Source organism: Sphaerodactylus townsendi, linkage group LG04, assembly GCF_021028975.2.
Source record: "Sphaerodactylus townsendi isolate TG3544 linkage group LG04, MPM_Stown_v2.3, whole genome shotgun sequence".
NCBI classification, from domain to species: domain Eukaryota; kingdom Metazoa; phylum Chordata; class Lepidosauria; order Squamata; family Sphaerodactylidae; genus Sphaerodactylus; species Sphaerodactylus townsendi.
This window is the reverse complement of record NC_059428.1, coordinates 136900320-136918311: the sequence shown is the minus strand read 5'-3', so window position 1 is coordinate 136918311 and position 17992 is coordinate 136900320. Positions and strand designations below refer to the sequence as shown.

At 47.8% G+C, this 17992-nt stretch overlaps 1 protein-coding gene across 3 annotated transcripts; it reads right to left on the bottom strand.

Annotated features, from left to right (window-relative positions):
• Positions 1-1323: 1323 nt before the first annotated feature.
• On the bottom strand, positions 1324-16497 carry LACC1 (laccase domain containing 1). Of its 3 annotated transcripts, XM_048492324.1 has the most exons (6): positions 16444-16497; positions 14751-15368; positions 14153-14334; positions 8340-8505; positions 5667-5892; positions 1324-2002 (listed from the first exon to the last, which is right to left on the bottom strand). In XM_048492324.1, exons 2-6 carry the CDS (start codon positions 15322-15324, stop codon positions 1828-1830), a joined length of 1323 nt encoding a protein of 440 aa, XP_048348281.1. In that variant the 5' UTR covers positions 15325-15368; positions 16444-16497; the 3' UTR covers positions 1324-1827. The 3 variants fall into 3 exon arrangements, with proteins under 3 accessions (XP_048348281.1, XP_048348283.1, XP_048348282.1); XM_048492326.1 differs by lacking the exons at positions 14153-14334; positions 14751-15368; positions 16444-16497 and adding exons at positions 9317-10354; positions 10612-10664; XM_048492325.1 differs by lacking the exons at positions 14153-14334; positions 14751-15368; positions 16444-16497 and adding an exon at positions 10612-10664 and having other exon boundaries at positions 8340-10354.
• Positions 16498-17992: the final 1495 nt, after the last annotated feature.

Genomic DNA, 17992 nt, shown 5'->3' with positions numbered 1-17992 from the left:
TGAATCATCAATGAGGCTGTGGCAGCAGCAGAGGTGGGATCCAGCAGGTTCTCACCAGTTCCCGAGAGTGGGTTACTAATTATTTGTGTGTGCCGAGAGGGGGTTACTAATTGGGTCTGCTTTTCCGTTAGAAATTCCATTAGGTCCAAAAATCATAAAGTCCTGTTGTTTCCTATGTGGCTGGTTAGCGAAGGTAGAAAACGGGATAATTCTCCCTGTTGGGCTGTTTTAAAAACATGTTTTAGAAATATGGTAAAGTTCCTTGTTTAAGGAAAGTATCCTTTTTTTGATTTCTAGAAACAAAATTAAGTATTTGAAAGTATTAAGTATTTGACAGGCAGTCAATTAGAGGAGAAGTAGTTGTTTCTGTTGGCAGTAGACGATAGGACTTGCTATAATGAGTTTAAATTATGGACAGAAAGATACCAGCTGGAAATTAGAAATTTTTTTTCACAGTAAGAGTTTTTTACAGTAATAGAGAAATTATTAATGCCCCGCCCCCGGAATGCCCGGCCACACCCCCGTCGTGCCCCTCCCAGCCCCACTGGCGCTACGCCACTGTTTGAATCCCACCACCATGGGAACCTGTTACTAAAATTTTTGGATCCCACCACTGGGCAGCAGGCATGTTGGAGGAGCCCTGGCTGGAGTTAGAAGGCCCCAGGAGAGGCCTCGGATCTCCATCGTCCCTGCCCAGAAGCGCCTCCAGGAGGATCATCTGCTCCAGAGCACAGGAAGAGCTGGCCAGTGCAGACTTCATTGAGACGGGGCCAGAACGCAACATGTCAGCCTCAGTTTCAGCTCGATGCTTTTGAGCTACATGTTCTAGTTACAAAAGTTACTCAACAGCCAATTCGAACTCTTCCTGCCTTGTCCCTTTTTAAGAATTGCACAGCAGTAAACAGACTATCTGTAGGCAGGAAGCAAATATCGATTGAAGGCACTGAAGGATTTTGTTGAGCTTGGACTGTTCATTTAGCATTTCTAATTGCACAGCGCCACTCAGTGGACTAATTTCAAGCACTGGAGGATCAAGAAGACCAAAGCAGGAGGAATAAAACAGGAGTCCAGTTAGTCTTGCCTTGAAGACGAACAGAATGCATTCTAGTTTAAGCCATCACAAATCAAAGCTGACATGTGACTCTGGGCTGCATCAATAAGTGGGTACAGTGTCAAGATGGAGGGAAGTAAGAGTACCCCTCTATTCTGCATTGTTCAGACCTCAATCAATAAAATATATAATATAAGATTTCTTTTCAATAATTCAACAATTCATGAAATATAAATATATAACATTCAAAAATAAGAAGACCATATCCATGGTTTAGCCAACTAAGAAATAGGTCTTATTTGCACCCGGTAATATAATCACAACATTTTTATATGTAGAAACCAAAGTTCATTGTCCAGTTCATAGTCTTATTCATAAATTAAATCCACAGTGATAACTTATAGAGTTAATCAAAACGAGTCTCTCAAACGCCTCGCACGTTCCAAAGCGTTTTCGTTGATGCCTTCCTCAGGAGAAGAACAATTTCATTCATTTTCTTTCTCACGTTTCTTAGCTGCCATATAGATTTTCTATAAAATATAGATGAATAATATTTTTAACATTTTGTTACATGCAACATAATTTTTAACTAATCTTAGGGAGCTGGGTATGTTTAGTCTGGAGAAGAGAAGGTTAAGGGGTGACATGACAGCCACGTTGAAACATCTGAAGTGACATGCCGTAAGATACAGCTTTGCTGGGAACTCTTGGGCAGCCATCAGAAGGACGTGGCACGTAGAAAGGTCTTCCACCCTCTGCAGGGCTATGTAGAGCAGTCAGTCCTTAATCGATATGAAGCCAATCTGTGTCCCAAAGTTTTCACCATCACGTACATGAGAGTAGAACTGCTCGGGGTGGCAGGCTGTGCAGAGCGTGAGGTTTTGGTTTGGGTCCCTCACAGTGTCATCTTGAATGTTCTGTGGCAGAATTCCTCCAGCTTCCAGAAGAACTCTTGGAGGGAAGAGGAGGAGAAAATGCCCTGTGATATCAGACAGTTATGACAGACGCCATCTAGGCCACGTTTGACCCCAGGCACACATTTTATCCAAACAACCCAGTGAGTTAAATTGCATGACATGTGTGTCTGGCCCAGGGTCATCATGACATAGTGAGGATTAAACCTAGGTTGCGTCAGTCCTCTAACCACTAGGCCACACTGGCTCTCCAGGATGAAGTTTTGCTTTCAACATTTTTTAAAATATATTTTTATTTTGTCTAAATAAATAAACCTGAAAAGAAATAACAATAACATAAAGAAATAACAATAAACACTTTCACACCTCACCACGCCAGTACAAAACATAATCATTTCAATATTGCAAAAAGAAAAGCAAAAGACAAAGGAAAGCAAGAAAATATCCAAGTAACGACTTCCTACAGTTTCAGTATTGAATTCTAATCCATTCTAGGTTCATGCATCTAATTAAAATAAAACACCTTATCAGTTACACTCTATATCAGTGATGGCGAACCTTTTCGAGACCGAGTGCCCAAATTGCAACCCAAAACCCACTTATTTATCGCAAAGTGCCAACATGACAATTTAACCTGAATACTGAGGTTTTAGTTTAGAAAATACGGTTTGCTGTGAGGCGCGGGTTACTCAGGAGTAGGCTTGGTGAAGCAACCATGCAATGCTTTGAACAGGTGAATCAGGACCCTAGAGTGGCTCTTGGTTTGTAGTATACAGCCTAGGTGGGGACGGCGATTTTCCGCTCCCCCCACATGACGAACTCTGTGCGCGCGTGCCCACAGAGAGGGCTCTGAGTGCCAGCTCTGGCACACGTGCCATAGGTTCGCCACCACTGCTCTATATCATTTCTAAAATACTATTTCAGTTTGCTGTTGTCTTTTAAGTCTCAAATCCTGTGATTATTTCTCTTCTACCATATTTTCTCACCAGGTAGTCTGCAAAATGTTTCTAGTTTTCTACAAATATCTCTATGTTACTGTCTTTCATAAGAACATAAGAACTAGCCTGCTGGATCAGACCAGAGTCCATCTAGTCCAGCACTCTGCTACTCACAGTGGTCCACTAGGTGCCTTTGGGAGCTCACGTGCAGGATGTGAAAGCAATGGCCTTCTGCGGCTGCTGCTCCTGAGCACCTGGTCTGCTAAGGCATTTGCAATCTGAGATCAAGGAGGATCAAGATTGGTAGCCATAGATTGACTTCTCCTCCATAAATCTGTCCAAGCCCTTTTTAAAGCTATCCAGGTTAGTGGCCATCACCACTTCCTGTGGCAGCATATTCCAAACACCAATCACATGTTGCGTGAAGAAGTGTTTCCTTTTATTAGTCCTAATTCTTCCCCCCAGCATTTTCAATGAATGCCCCCTGGTTCCAGTATTGTGAGAAAGAGAGAAAAATTTCCTACCCCATGCATAATTTTATAGACTTCAATCATATCCCCCCTCAGACGTCTCCTCTCCAAACTAAAGAGCCCCAAACGCTGCAGCCTCTCCTCATAAGGAAGGTGCTCCAACCCTTCAATCATCCATTTCATTAAACTTGATAGCTTTGCTATTTTTAAACACTCTGTGTCCTTCTATATCTCATCTTCCTTGGTTGGTACTTTTTCTTCTCTCCATTTCTGAGAATGCAGTGTCCTTGCAGCAGCACACAGATACAAGAAAAGCAGCCTATATTGATTTGGGATATAGTCTCCAATTAATCACATTAGAAAAATCTGAGGCTTTTTCTTCAATGTTCTTTTCATAATTTCCTGCATTTCTTTGAGTACCATGACCCGAAAGGATTTGTGCATAGCCACCACATATGAAAAAAAGATCCCTCCTGTTTTTGGCATTTCCAACATCTTTATACATTTCTGCCAACTTTCTTTGCATCATAGACCATCTGTACATCATTTTGTAATCATTTTCTTTGAGCTTTCAACATTTACTTTTGTATCCGGCCCAGGGCTTTATAACTCAAGAGTCTTGCAAAGATACAACACAACTCTTTGAGGGTTAAGAGCTTGCACTGCCACTCACACGGTCAGGAGTTCAAGCCCCCTGTGGGTCAAATATCCTGGCAGCTGGCTCATGGTCAACTCAGCCATCCATCCATTCCTTGGTCGGTAAATGAGTATCTAGCACCGTGGTGGCGAACCTTTGGCACTCCAGATGTTATGGACTACAATTCCCATCAGCCCCTGCCAGCATGGTCAATTGGCCATGCTGGCAGGGGCTGATGGGAATTGTAATCCATAACATCTGGAGTGCCAAAGGTTCGCCACCACTGAGTCCTAGCATATAGCTAGGGGGTAAAGAATAGCTGGGGAAAGCAATGGCAAACTACCCCACAAAAATGGCTTGCCTATGAAATCACTGCTTGCAGTGGTACCCCAGGGTCGGACACAACTAAAGGGGAAACTTTACCTTTTACCTTTAAAAGAAGTCACCAGAAAGACAAGCTTTGCCAGTCTCAGGCAAGAAGCCCCGGCTGAGATGGTGCTCAGTCCCACCACACCCAAAAGGGCTCTTAGGGGGATTAAAGAGAGTTAAGAAGCCAGCCAGAAGCAGGAAACATTTCAGGGCATCAGAAAGCACAAGCAGGTGCCCATAAGCTGCCTTTCACAGGTTTGCTGTTGTGTAATGAGGAATCCTTTCTCACTGGCATAAGAGGGGAAGTCAAGCTGCACTCCACTCCTTACCAGCGTTATCCCATCTGACTTTTGTTCCCTGATCCCCTGCAGAGCACTTTCTGGGGTTAGAAGTGGCCCCTGAGAAACTGTGGCCCCTGTCTTACTGATTTATGGACAGATTTATGGAGGAGAAGTCAATCTATGGCTACCAATCTTGATCCCCCTTGATCTCAGATTGCAAATGCCTTAGCAGACCAGGTGCTCAGGAGCAGCAGCAGCAGAAGGCCATTGCTTTCACATCCTGCATGTGAGCTCCCAAAGGCACCTGGTGGGCCACTGCGAGTAGCAGAGAGCTGGACTAGATGGACTCTGGTCTGATCCAGCAGGCTAGTTCTTATGTTCTTATGTTCTTACTGGGGATGGTAAGCAAAATGGCCACATACAAGAGCAACAAAACCAGACCTCCCCACACCCCCCCAACCTCACATGGGAGGCCTCTCTCTACCTTCAAAGAGGTTGAGTCCCAGTGGGTGGGGTGTGGGGTATGGTGGGGGTGTCCAATTGCATCAGTAGCCAGACCCTCTTATCCAGGCTCCTGAACAGTATGGGTAAGTCGGTGATGCATGAACGCCGCAGGTATAAAATCAAAGCCAAGGCTTCCACTACTGCTGCCTCAAGATGCTCACAATCTGGTGCAGCTGTCCCCAAAGAGGCGGGGGGGGGGGGGGATTCCTTAACTCGGGCAACACAGGAGAATATGTTCACATAGACATAATTAGACCTAAATCTGAGTAGTTTGTTCAGTCCGTCTTAGGGCCATGAGAGGAGATAGGTGTAGGGAACGCCTTCCAAGGTGTAGTTCCCCCAATGTGTTCCCACGCCAGAAGCTCCCAGACTTCCCCACCAACAGACAGCACTGCGTCCTCCAGGCACAGAGTCTCTGCATCTGCATTCCTCAGATTAGGCATTTCCCACACTCAACAGAATTCTGACTAATAAACTGCGCTTTCGTGCACACCAGACTTACCGTGTTGCTCTTCTGATATCGATGGAGGGTTCTGAAGAGTCCAAATATCTTACACAGTTTGGATCGATCCTATGAAACTCCTTTGCTGATTCTTGTGGTAGTGTAAAGCAACAAGGTCCGACCGATGGCCCCAATACGACAAGGATATCTTCTACGTGACAGTCGTATTCAGCCACCATGGCATTGACTGTAGCCATGGACACTCCCAACAGTGTGCCCTGCCAGCCTGCAAAGCAAGGGGGAAGAGGAACCCGGTGATTTCGAGGGTTTAAAAACCAAACACAAAACCACAGGCAACGTCCTCTATCCAAGGGTGTTGGAGAACTTCAGCAGATTTAAGCACAGAGGCCCGTCTTCTCCCTCCACATGTCTCCAGACATGGGTGGGCAAAGTGAGTCTAAGAGGTGCTTCTTAAGACTGTGGCAACGGGATAAAAATGGAGCAAATTAATAAATAAACAAAGGGGGAGGGGCAGTGACGTAGGTATAGATTTTTATGGGGGGGTTGGGGGCGAGGCCCCACCCGCCACTGGGGGACATGTCCTCTCCTCCCCAAGCCCCGCCCCCGGCCTCAGTGCTTATAAAAGCAGCTCTCTGAGGTCAGGGATGGCAGACTCCACTGCCCCACCTGCCCCACCAGCTGGGCTCCCAGCTGGCAGCCAGCAGTCCCTTCTCCCTCCCCTCCAGGCAGAGGGGTAGCTAGGGAAAATGGAGCCCAGTGCAAAATCTGAGCCCCCCCCCCCCTGCGCTGCTGTGATGCTGAAATCCACCTCCAAACAGCATCAGTTTCAATAGTGTTTAAGCTCGGGAGCCCAGATTCTCCTTTTAAATCCATCTTAAAGGAAGAATCTGGGGTCCCCAGTTAAAACAACATTGAAAATGATGCTGTTTGGGGGTGGATTATCCTCCACACTGAAACAGCATCACTGTCAATTTTTAAACTGGGGACCTCATATTCTCCCTTTAAATCCATGCCAAAGGGGGTGGATTTAAAAGGAGAATCTGGGGAAATTTGGGATTGCCTGCTGTCAGGGGTACAATTGTTAAGCTAGCAGCACCAAACTTTCAGGATATCTTTAGCAGATTCTCATGCTGATACCACCCAGGTTTGGATACGTTTGGTTCAGGGGGTCCAAAGTTATGGACCCTCAAAGGTGAAGCCCCCATCTTCGCTCCCATTGGAAACAATGGGGAATGGGGCACCCCCTTTGGGAGTCCATAACTTTGGACCCCTTGAACCAACATTCACCAAACATGGGTGGTATCAGCAGGAGACTATCCTGATGATACAACCTAGGTTTAGTGAAGTATGATTCAGGGGGTCCAAAGATATGGACCCTCAAAAGGGTAGCCCCATCTACTATTAGCTCCCATTGGAAACAATGGGGGATGGGGCACGCCTTTTTGGGGTCCATAACTTTGGATCCCCTGAACCAAACTTCACCAAAGTTGGCTGGTATCATCAGGAGTGTCACATGACAATAGCCTGAAATTTTGGTGCTGCTAGCCTAAAAATGCGCCCCCTGCAGGCCAAAAATGAAAAAAACAGTTTAAAAATACAAAAACCCCACCAACGGGGGTAGAGCTTCGGACATGCAATGGGGGGGTTGAACCCGAGAACCTCCCCCTTACCTACGTCCTTGGGAGGGGACCCTGGCCTTGCCTCGATGGCACTAATGGTGTCTACTAGCTTTCCCACACTACTTCTGTGAGAACAGACACGGTCTCTCAGCAAGAGAGACAAAAGTTTGCGCGGATTCTTTTTCCTTTGCTCAGCCCAAGTGCAGCTCTTTTTCTCTGCCTCCCAGCTGGGTCCACAACCTTTCTTGTGGACCCAGGGAATTGTTTTAAATAGAAGACACCATTCAGCCCAAGAGGAGCATTTCTCAGTCCCAGGAGGTCAGTGGGAGAGGTGCAAGCAAGTGCTTCAGGTCTCTCCCTATGACTTCAACAAGGCTGGAGGAGTTTGCATAAGCTTACAACCAAAGTTAAATTTCAGCAGCTAAACAGCACCTTCCATGTTGAAGCCAGTGGTCTTGAAAGCCAGTGTGGTGTAATGGTTAAGAGCAGGTGTGGAGAACCAGGTTTGATTACCCACTCTTCCACACGAGTGGCAGACTCTTATCTGGTGAACTGGATTTGTTTTCCCACTCCTGCTGGGGGACCTTGGACTAGTCACAATTCTCTCCAAACTCTCTCAGCCCCACCTACCTCACAAGGTGTGTTATGTGGGGAGAGGAAGGGAAAAGGAGTTTGTGGGACCCTTTAAGTCTCATTCCAAACTCTTCTCTTCTTCTTCTTCTTCAGAATGAAAAGCAGTCACAGAGGGGTGAGTTAATTTCCCTATCAGTTCTGGGAAGGGAGATGAAAAGCTAGCCAGGTGCTGGCTGGAGTCCTCCTCTGTTCCTTGAGAAATATCTTCTGATAGAAGAGATTTCCATCAGCAGAACCTCATTGCTTTGCCTTCCCCCTCCTGCCCAAAGTGACCCCCAAAACATTGACCCTAGGGACAGGGGACACCCCCCCCGGGAGAGCATAAGAGGACGGGCAGAGGTCTGCAATGGAATACAGAAGTGGCCATCAGAAGACAGGACAGTGCAGGAATGAAGTCAGCAGGCCTGTCTGAAGACAGTGTCATCAAAGGAAGGAGGTGCCCAGGGATTCTTTGTGTTACCTGAATGAGCAGCACCGCAGGCTTTTCTGACAGGATCCGCAAAAAGCACGGGGATGCAGTCAGCTCCGGGAGCTGCTATTGTCACCCCTGTCTGGTTTGTGATGATCCCATCGTAGCTGTCTGGCTTGGCCTTTCCCATGACCCAGACGTCACTGGCATGGTTGACCTGTCAAGATCGAGCCAAGGTTTAGCAGGCTGAAGGCGACATCCCTGGATTGCAACTTTCAATCTTTATAAGGCAGCTGTTGATGGTTTTCTTTAGGACTGCAATTGGTTGTATTCTTACATTGTAATTTTAAACGTTTTTTATGTATTTATTTTACGTACGTTACCATGTGCTTTCTTAAATGATATGACTTTAACGGCCAATTGGCCACTAGCAGCTTTTCACTAAAGTAATCCTTTATTATCCCCTTTTATGTTTAATTACTGCCAACAAAAAGTTTGCAACTGGTAACGTAATCCTTTTTATAATGATCAAATAGTATGATTTATAAAATATAAACTGCCCTAAAAAATTCTTCCTCAAATCCTTCCAAAAGCAGAACACAAGAATATGCTCCAAAATCTCAATTTGACCATCTCCACACTTACATATTCTACCTGAACAAGAAATACCTGCTTAACCGCCCTCAGTGACCACTGACCAAAAGGTATTTAACCTAGAAAGCACAAACGCCCTTCTATAATGGTGCACCAGTAGATAAGAAAGGTCCTGTGGATTAGGAATTGGGGTCTCTCTCACATACTTCTAGAATCGAAAGATGTCACAACTGACTTGATTACTTCTATTTGGGGTTAAAGCCAACAACTGCATCCTGTTTATGACAATCTTTTTCCAGGAAGACAACGATGCTTAGTAAGGCTTAGTTTTCTCGATACTTTAAGCGGTGTAAAATAATTGTTTTAAATACACGAGCAGAGGGCATCCCACAGAGGTGTGTTCTTAAAACAAGAAGAAATGCTCAGCAACTTACCACAAGAAGGCTGGGGCCCAGTCAGTTGTCCTGCGGTGGAAGTTGAAAAGACCTGTCGCCACTCTGCAAACTGGTGGCAACGAAGGAGGGATGTTTATGACAGCTTTTTCCCAGGAAGACAATGACAAGTCCCTTCTAATAAAGCTCTGCAACTCTGCAGACTGGTGGGATGCCCCAGGGGGACCCCCTCCATTTGCCTCATTGGGCCAGAGCTCCTGCTCTGAGTTTCTCTCCCTCCTGCTGAAGGATCCGCAACATCTGTTTGTGCTGAGTATTTTGTGATTAGCTTGCTGCTGCTCAAAGAGGTTCCTGCCCATTACTGTGTGTTGGGGTTTTACAAGTGTCTGTAGATGAGTAGACCTCATCTACTGTCAGAAAGTCAGAGAGAGCTAACAAGGGAGTTATGCCCAAGAGATACAGTGACTATGTTTGTTATACAAATTTGCAAACTGAGACGGAGCCCACGAGCTGGGAGGAAATTATGCAGTTACCCACACCTGAGAGAAACAGGTGGATGGAAGCAGTCAGCCGGGATGAACTAGATTCCTTGAAGCAGAATCAAACTTGGACACGAACTTAAGTGCAATGCTGATGGGAGCACTGACGAATACAAAGCTCGTCTAGTAGCAAAAGGATTTGCTCAGAAACCTGGATATGATTACTCTGAGACATTTGCTCCAGTTGTTAGCTACACAGCTATCAGAACATTGTTAAGCACTGCAGCCTCAAGAGGGATGCACGTAGAGCATCTAGATATTAAAACTGCCTTTCTCAACGGATAACTATCAGAGGAAATCTACATGGAATTACCACAGGGGATTCCACAACCCAAGAATGGACAATTTGTGTCAAGCTTCAGAAAAGCCTGTTTGGCTTAAAGCAGGCGGCCAGATCGTGGAACGAAACACTAACAGGAGCACTAGAAGACCAAGGATTTCATCAAGAACAAGTAGAGCCATGCTTGTTCTCAAGAGTGAAAGATGGAGAATATCAGTAAGTGCTTACCTTCGTGGATGATCTATTGCAGGGGTAGGGAACCTGCGGCTCTCCAGATGTTCAGGACCTACAATTCCCATCAGCCCCTACCAGCATGGCCAATTGGCCATGCTGACAGAGGCTGATGGGAATTGTAGTTCCTGAACATCTGGAGAGCCGCAGGTTCCCTACCCCGATCTATTGTTATGTTGCCAGAACAAAGAGGATGCAGCAGAAATTGCCAATATCTTGAACCAGTCTGTGGAAGTCAAGCAGCTGGGAGAAGCTCAGCAGTATTTGGGAATACAAATAGGGGGAACCTGAGATGGAGGTTTTCTACTCAACCAGAACCCAAAAATAGTGGATGTTATAGAGCAGTGGTGGCGAACCTTTGACACTCCAGATGTTATGGACTGCAATTCCCATCAGCCCCTTCCAGCATGGCCAATTGGCTGGAAGGGGCTGATGGGAATTGTAGTCCATAACATCTGGAGTGCCAAAGGTTCGCCACCACGGTTATAGAGTCTGCGAATATGATGGATGCTAAAGAGTGAGCACACCAATGGATCCTGCCTACCTGAATCTCCAAGATGGGAAGTCACTAACCAAGATGAAGTTTGAGAGTCTTCGTGAGAAATTGTGTTTGCATGTTTTGTGTGACTGACACTCGAGAAGGGGTTTGCCGGGATTTTGCAAGCGTCTGTCACAACTCAGTTATAAAAGGGTTAACTGTTTATATGTAAACAAGTTGCTGAAGTCACTGCTTATGACCTGATCTATTGATTAGCTATTGGTCAGTCAGATTGCCATTGCTAACATGTTAGTGAGCACGTACATCTGAAGTTGTAAAGTTAACTCTGTCACTTTCTTTGAGCAGACACAGCACCAGAGAGGAGACACGAGGTAGCTGACATCATGTGAAACAGCAGATAGGTAGCAAGATGTAACCAGATGTACAGTAACGTAGATGTGTGTCAACCCTCGGGCCTGGAAATCACGGAAACTGTAGATTTGTTCTAAAGCCATTCATTCGTAAACATCGCAAAAGAGGAATCTGGCGATTCCCACACAAACCCCTTACCTATATCCCGTTGCCCCCTCCCACTGAGCCAAAGGGCTCCTACTCCCCTCTACAAACTACAAAGCATTCACTACAAAGCATTGCGAGTCTGGGAACAGTTCACACCTTCCTTTGTTATGATCTGTGTCCGGGATACTCTGGGGCGCCGAGGGGAAGATGCTGAGCTTTCACCCCACATCAGAGGATGGTACACTGCCTCCCCCTGCCCTACCTGCCATTTGGCACTGACAGGCTCAGTCCTGACAATGTGTAACAATAAAGAAAGGATTTATTTTATCTCCATGTGACCCTCCCTTATAGTTTGTAAACTCATTTATAAAAAGCAACTGAGAATCGGTCTCTTCTGTTCTACTCTGCTAACGTATGTATACATATATACATATACACCCAACATTATGTAAGGGCACGTCATACACAGCTAAGAGTCAGCTCCCCCTCTGCTCTTTGCAAACTGTTCCATATACTATTCTCCCTCCCCCCCCCCCAAGTTTTTCCAATTAAAAAAGCTGGAAAAATTAGAAAAGCACAAAAACTCCTGAGAGTTATTTTCCCTTTCAGAATGAGTAAAATGTTTAAGATGAGGATTTTCACACTCAAAACATGTAGTATGTAAATAAGTCTGAAGACTTAATAAATCTTTCTAATGAAAACAATAAGGAAAAGGAGCACTGAAAACAAAACTTCTGTAAAATATTTCCTCTTTTTGAGTGGGGAAAATGGTGTCATAACAAAGCACAGCATTAACTCCGAATGGACCATATGAAAAGCAGGCGGAATAAACAGACAGTTCTCACTGTGGGGGTCACTCAGCTGTGGGGATATAAAAGGGTCAGTAACTGTGATCAATGCCATTTAATTTGTTCACACGTTGTTTGGAATTGGGGATGAACAACACAGTTTAAACTGATACCAAACTATTCAGGATACTGAAAGCCAAGGCAGATTATGGGGAGATCTCTATAAATTGAGTGAGTGGGCAACAACATGACAACTGAAGTCCTGTGCTGATAAGTGCGAGGGGGTGCGCTACAGAACACAAAATGTGCTGATGAAGTCTGAACTGGATGAGACCTTGTAATGGGCAGGCTGTCTCCGTGTGCGGCAGCAGTGAAAAGGCAAAATCAATGCTGGAGAAACTTCGGAAAGGAAGTGAAAATAAAACACCTATTTCATAATGCCCCTGAGGTCTCACTTGGAGCATAGTGTGCAATTGTGGTCACTGTGTCTCAAAAAGAACACTACAGAGTTGGAAAAAGTACAGAAGAGGCAACCAAGATAATTGAGAGGTTTGAGTACCGTTCCTACCAAGCGAGGCTAAAGAATCTGGGACTTTTCAGCTTTGAAAAACCTGGCTACAGGGGCCAGGGGGAGGGGGAGGGGACATATTAGAAGTTTATCAAATTATGCATGGGGTACAGAAAGTGGACAGTTGAGAACTCTGTCTCCTCCTCCCGCAATATAAGTACTTGGCGGCACCCAATGAAGTAGTTAAGTGACAGATTCAGGACAAAGGCAAAGACTACTTTACTCAGTGGAACGGAGGGACCTCCATATTCAGTCAACCTTTAAATACCAGCTCCAGAGGGCAATATTAGGGGAAGGGCCGGCCTCTGTGCCCTGCTGCTGACCTACCAGAGATAGTGACGGCCACTGTGTGAGGCAGGATGTTGGACTAGATCCTCACTGGCCTGATCCAGCAGGGCTGTTAGCCTGCTTTTAAATTCATTCCTCTATGGAAGAAAATCACTGCAAGAGAAAGAAGAGTCCCCCACCCACCCACACACCCCAGATCCCCATTACAAAAATGAATGAGCTGAATCACAGAGCAGGATTTAAGAGAAGTTTGTGAGTGTTTGTGTGAAACAAATGAAGCTGCTATTTAAGCAAGAAACAAACAGGAAGCATGGGGACGAGAAGTAACATATCCACATTCTGAAACAATATTCCTTCCTTGCGTGGGAGGTGAAGACACTGTGGTTATTCCTGGCTGAGGGCAGGTCCCAAGACCTAATTCCTAAATACCTACAAGGTCAAATTATTCCCTGGGAAAGTCCCCATATTGGGTGTTGGTTTCATGTAGGTTACCAAGAGTTGGCATGCTTCACAAGTCTGGTCACACATCTAAATGCTGCCCGGGGCCTACTCCGTAGATTTGTTTTAAAAATTAACAGATGAGTCTCTGTTTCAGATGGTTGCTGTCTCGGTCTGCAGAAGAACAGCTAGATTGAAATCCAGCAGCCCCCAGCAGAGACCAACAAGAGTTTCGGGGCAAAAGCTTCCAGGAGTCAGAGCTCTGGAACAGTGGGGTGGGGTGGGGTGGGGGATGGTCCCAGGGGCAAACCCCCCCCCCCCCCAGTTTAGTTCAGCCGGCTGGCTCCCGCCCCGCAGCAGCTACACAACTGTTCTGGTATCTGACTAAGAGCTTTGACTTTCAAAAGCTGGTCCCTGGAACATCTTGTTGGTCTCTAAGACTTGGATCTCACACTAGTTCCCCACCTTTCTGCAATTGCTCAAAGCAATTTACAGCTTCCATTGAAAACAACATCCAAACAAAACGAGCAACGCAGGCTCCTCCCCCTTTCAAAAGGCCTTCAGGAACAGAGCCTGATAGACAGAGGCACTAAAATCCAGAAGGGAAGAAGGCCACGAACAGCCCTGGCAGGTTTGTCCTTCCACAAAGGCTGGACAAGCATTTAAGGTCTCTCAGCCAAGGCCCTTCCAGACCCCAAAGGGGCTCCTGAACCTTACAAGAGCCACAGGAATTGTATTCTTGGTTCTACCTTAACACTGTGATACGTCTGTGGGTTGAATCCAGCAGCAGCTGCAAGCCTTCGAAGGTTTTCCTGAACCACAACGGGTGGGTCACGCCTCTTGGAGCTACTGAAGAGATTGCAGGAGCTCAGGGAGGGGATGGACGAGATGCCACCTGTCCTTGTAGTGAACCCGTGCAGGAAGGTATGATCTGGGCAGAAGTTAAAGAAAAGAGTTTATCTACCAGCTTGATGGTACCACCAGCGTCAGTTTTTAAAAAATCACATTTGCAGAACACCAGTTTTTAAGTTCAAGCCAGATTTGTTACCATATCTAAATGTGGGGTAAACACTGAAAAATTAGCCCCAAGAAGAAGAAGAAGAAGAGGAGGAGGAGGAGCTTGGATTTATATCCCCCTTTCTCTCCTGCAGGAGACTCAAAGGGGCTTGGATTTATATCCCCCCTTTCTCTCCTGCAGGAGAGAGGGGCTTACAATCTCCTTGCCCTTCCCCCCTCACAACAAACACCCTGTGAGGTAGGTGGGGCTGAGAGAGCTCTGAGAAGCTGTGACTAGCCCAAGGTCACCCAGCTGACGCATTATTAACATTAAATCTATTTCTACATTACCTGGGATCAGCACAGCTCTGAGAATTCTCAGTTCCCCTTTCAGAGTAGGAAGACCTTCCAAGTAAATTTTGATCTCACTTTGGATCTTTCCCAGATCTTGGACCAAAAGTGGTGGCAGAAATTCACCCGGAGATCCTGCGGCTTGCTCGAGGTTTCTCGCTTCAACGTTGGCTTGTAAGACACCAAACTCAAACTGATAAACGCTCGTGAAGAGCTGATCAACAAGTGCCATCATGAAGGCTTTGCGTTGCGGCACAGAGAGCACCTGAATTTGGCTGACATCTTTTGCATCGAGCTTTTGTTTAACAGTGTACAGGGCGGCGACGGTGCTCCTCGCACACACAACCTCCATGCCTCGCTCTGGGCAATGGAGGCCTCGCACTGCGACATGCAGGGGGTCTTCTCTGCCGTTCTCGCTGGGGAGGCTTTGGCAGAACAGAAGGAAAATGAGTGGATCCTGACCATCGTTGGCCTTCCTGACCATTTCTAGGAGGCTGCTTGGGGATTGCGGGGTCCAGTTCCGCCAGGGGGCTCCTCCTTCGCCCTTCAGATCTATCAATATCGCCCTCACCATATTTGGAGCCAATGAAAGGGACCGGAAGATGCACCGAGCGGCCTCTGCAGGGAAAAAGGAAAGAACAGGAACGTATCATCTAAAAATTGTCAGCTTTTCAGTTTTTTGGGGGTCAGGGGTACTAAAATATAATCCATCAACAGCGGAGTTATGCTGCTTAAACAAGGTAGAGGAATCAAAAAGCATTTCAGAGAAGTACTGAATAAATTTATTTTATCAAATGAGGGTAAAAAGGCTGATGTTTTTAAAGATCTCTTCAGTTTTCTCATAGGAGGGGAGGTGGGGGGGAGATCTGAATCCAAGAGACTCAAAACTGTCCTGTCCCACTCCAGGACTTTCATCCCAGGGGATTTCTGAGATGACCGCCAGGCCCTTGAAGAAGCGGCGGAGACCAGCCAGAGCCAGCGTGGCGTAGTGGTTAAGAGCAGGTGCACTCTAATCTGGAGAACTGGGTTTGATTCCCCACTCTGCCACTTGAGCTGTGGAGGCTTATCTGGTGAACCAGATTAGCTTGTGCACTCCAACACACACCAGCTGGGTGACCTTGGGCTAGCCACAGTATTCTCCAAACTTTCTCAGCCCCACCTACCTCACAGGGTGTTTGTTGTGTGGGGCGGGGCGGGGCGTGGGAGGAGTTTGTACGCCCCTTTGTGTCTCCTTGCAGGAGAGAAAGGGGGGATATGAATCCAAACTCCTATTCCTCTCTTTCTCCCGGGTCCTGCGGAGGCTTCTCTGCTGAAATGAGCTGAAAGGCCCCTTCTGGGGCAGGATCTGTCCTTCAGTGTTAAAAGCCCGGTTCACGTGTCATCCAGGTTCACAGTTACGTCTTAATCAATAAGTCACTCAAAAAGCCGCTGGGCCCTCACAGAAAACGCCCCCACCGCGTGGTTGACCTTTGTGGCCTGGATCCCTCCCCTTGCAGCCAGTCGAGCCTCAAAGTCCCCCCCACCCCTCTTCCCCAACAGAAGGGGAAGCTTTTCTCCACCAGGGAAACAGCCCCCCACCGCCCCGTTCACCACGGGAGGAAAGTCTCTCGGGGGTTCCCCCACCCCTTCCGCGACCCCTCCCTCCCTCCTGTGGCCGCCCAGCCGGGAGAGCGGGACCCTCCGGTCGCCTTACCCAAGCGCCGGGTCCCGCCGACGGCCGACCTTGCGCTCCGCAGCCGCACCCGGAAGAGCCAGCTGGAGGAGGCAGCCCGGTTAGGCAGGAGGTGGAGCTGCTGCTTCTGCTGAGGGCTGGGCTGGTGGGTGGGGCGCCTCCGGACCCCACCAGCGTGGGCTACTCACAGGTAGACTGCCTCTGGACGTGGAGGTTCCCTTTACCCTCCTCTCTCCCTTTAGAGCATAGGTGTCAAACTCGCGGCCCTCCAGATGTTATGGACTACAGTTCCCATCATCCCCTGCCAGCATGATGCTGGCAGGGGATTATGGGAACTGTAGTCCATAATATCACAGTATTCTCCAAACTTTCTCAGCCCCACCTACCTCACAGGGTGTTTGTTGTGCGGGGATGGGGAATGCATGATGCTGGCATGGGGATGATTGGAACTGTAGTCCATAACATCTGGAGGTCCGCGAGTTTGACACCCGTGCTTTAGAGCCCCCTGCCTCCTGCGCGTGGAGCTCTTGCCCACCTGCCTCCCTGGGTGGCTTCCAGGTTTCCCGGGGGCACATTGGCACCAAGGCTGTGGGGACCCCCGGAAACCCTCTGCCAAGGGACACCCTCCTTCTCGGGTCACTCTGTGGCACAGCTGCCAAGACCCTCAGTGCAGTTCGGGGGCACCTTCCTTGGGCATTCTGGCCCCACCCCAGACTGGTAGAGCGGCCAGCATTTCAGGAGGAAGTCTTTCAAAATGAAGCCACGGCCTGCATCTCTTTTTAGCGTATAACAGCCATCCCGTGAAGGCCTTTTGCCCTCTGGCGGCAGCCGCCGCCGCCAAGGAATAGTTTTTTAGGGATCTGCACCTCCTCAACTCACCAGTGGCCAATCAAAAGCCCCCCCCCCCCCCGGCCCTGCTTCCTTCCTCAACACGTTTGGCCGGTGCCAGGAAAAGTGCCTGCGGCCCCACTGGTGCCTGCTGGGGAACCTTGTTGCCCTCTCCTGCAGGGTTACAGGATGCTGCTCTAATGGTATCTCATGGGTAGATTTGCACGTTCTAATAGAAATCACATGGCACCTTAAAAGCGGGCATACGTCAGCCATTGCCATCCTCCCCTGGCCCCCGCCACTGTGCACAGAGCACCACAACACTTGCCCAAGCTGGGCACTGCAGCAGCCACTGCACCCGTGCCGGCCGTGGCCTGGGCTGTGTCAAGACAACTGCTTCCCCGTGCCTTGCCCAGTCTGGGCCGGGCAGCAGCTGCAGTTTCCCTCACCCAGAGTGGGCTGGGCAGCTCCCTGCAAGCAGCAACCTGAGCCCTTGGGGGGGGGGGGCGCGGGGGGGACAGTATACAAGAAGAAGAAGAAGAAGAGTTTGGATTTATATCCCCCCTTTCTCTCCTGCAGAAGACTCAAAGGGGCTTACAATCTCCTTGCCCTCCCCCCCTCACAACAAACACCCTGTGAGGTAGGTGGGGCTGAGAGAGCTCCGAGAAGCTGTGACTAGCCCAAGGTCACCCAGCTGGCGTGTGTGGGAGTGCACAGGCTAATCTGAATTCCCCAGATAAAC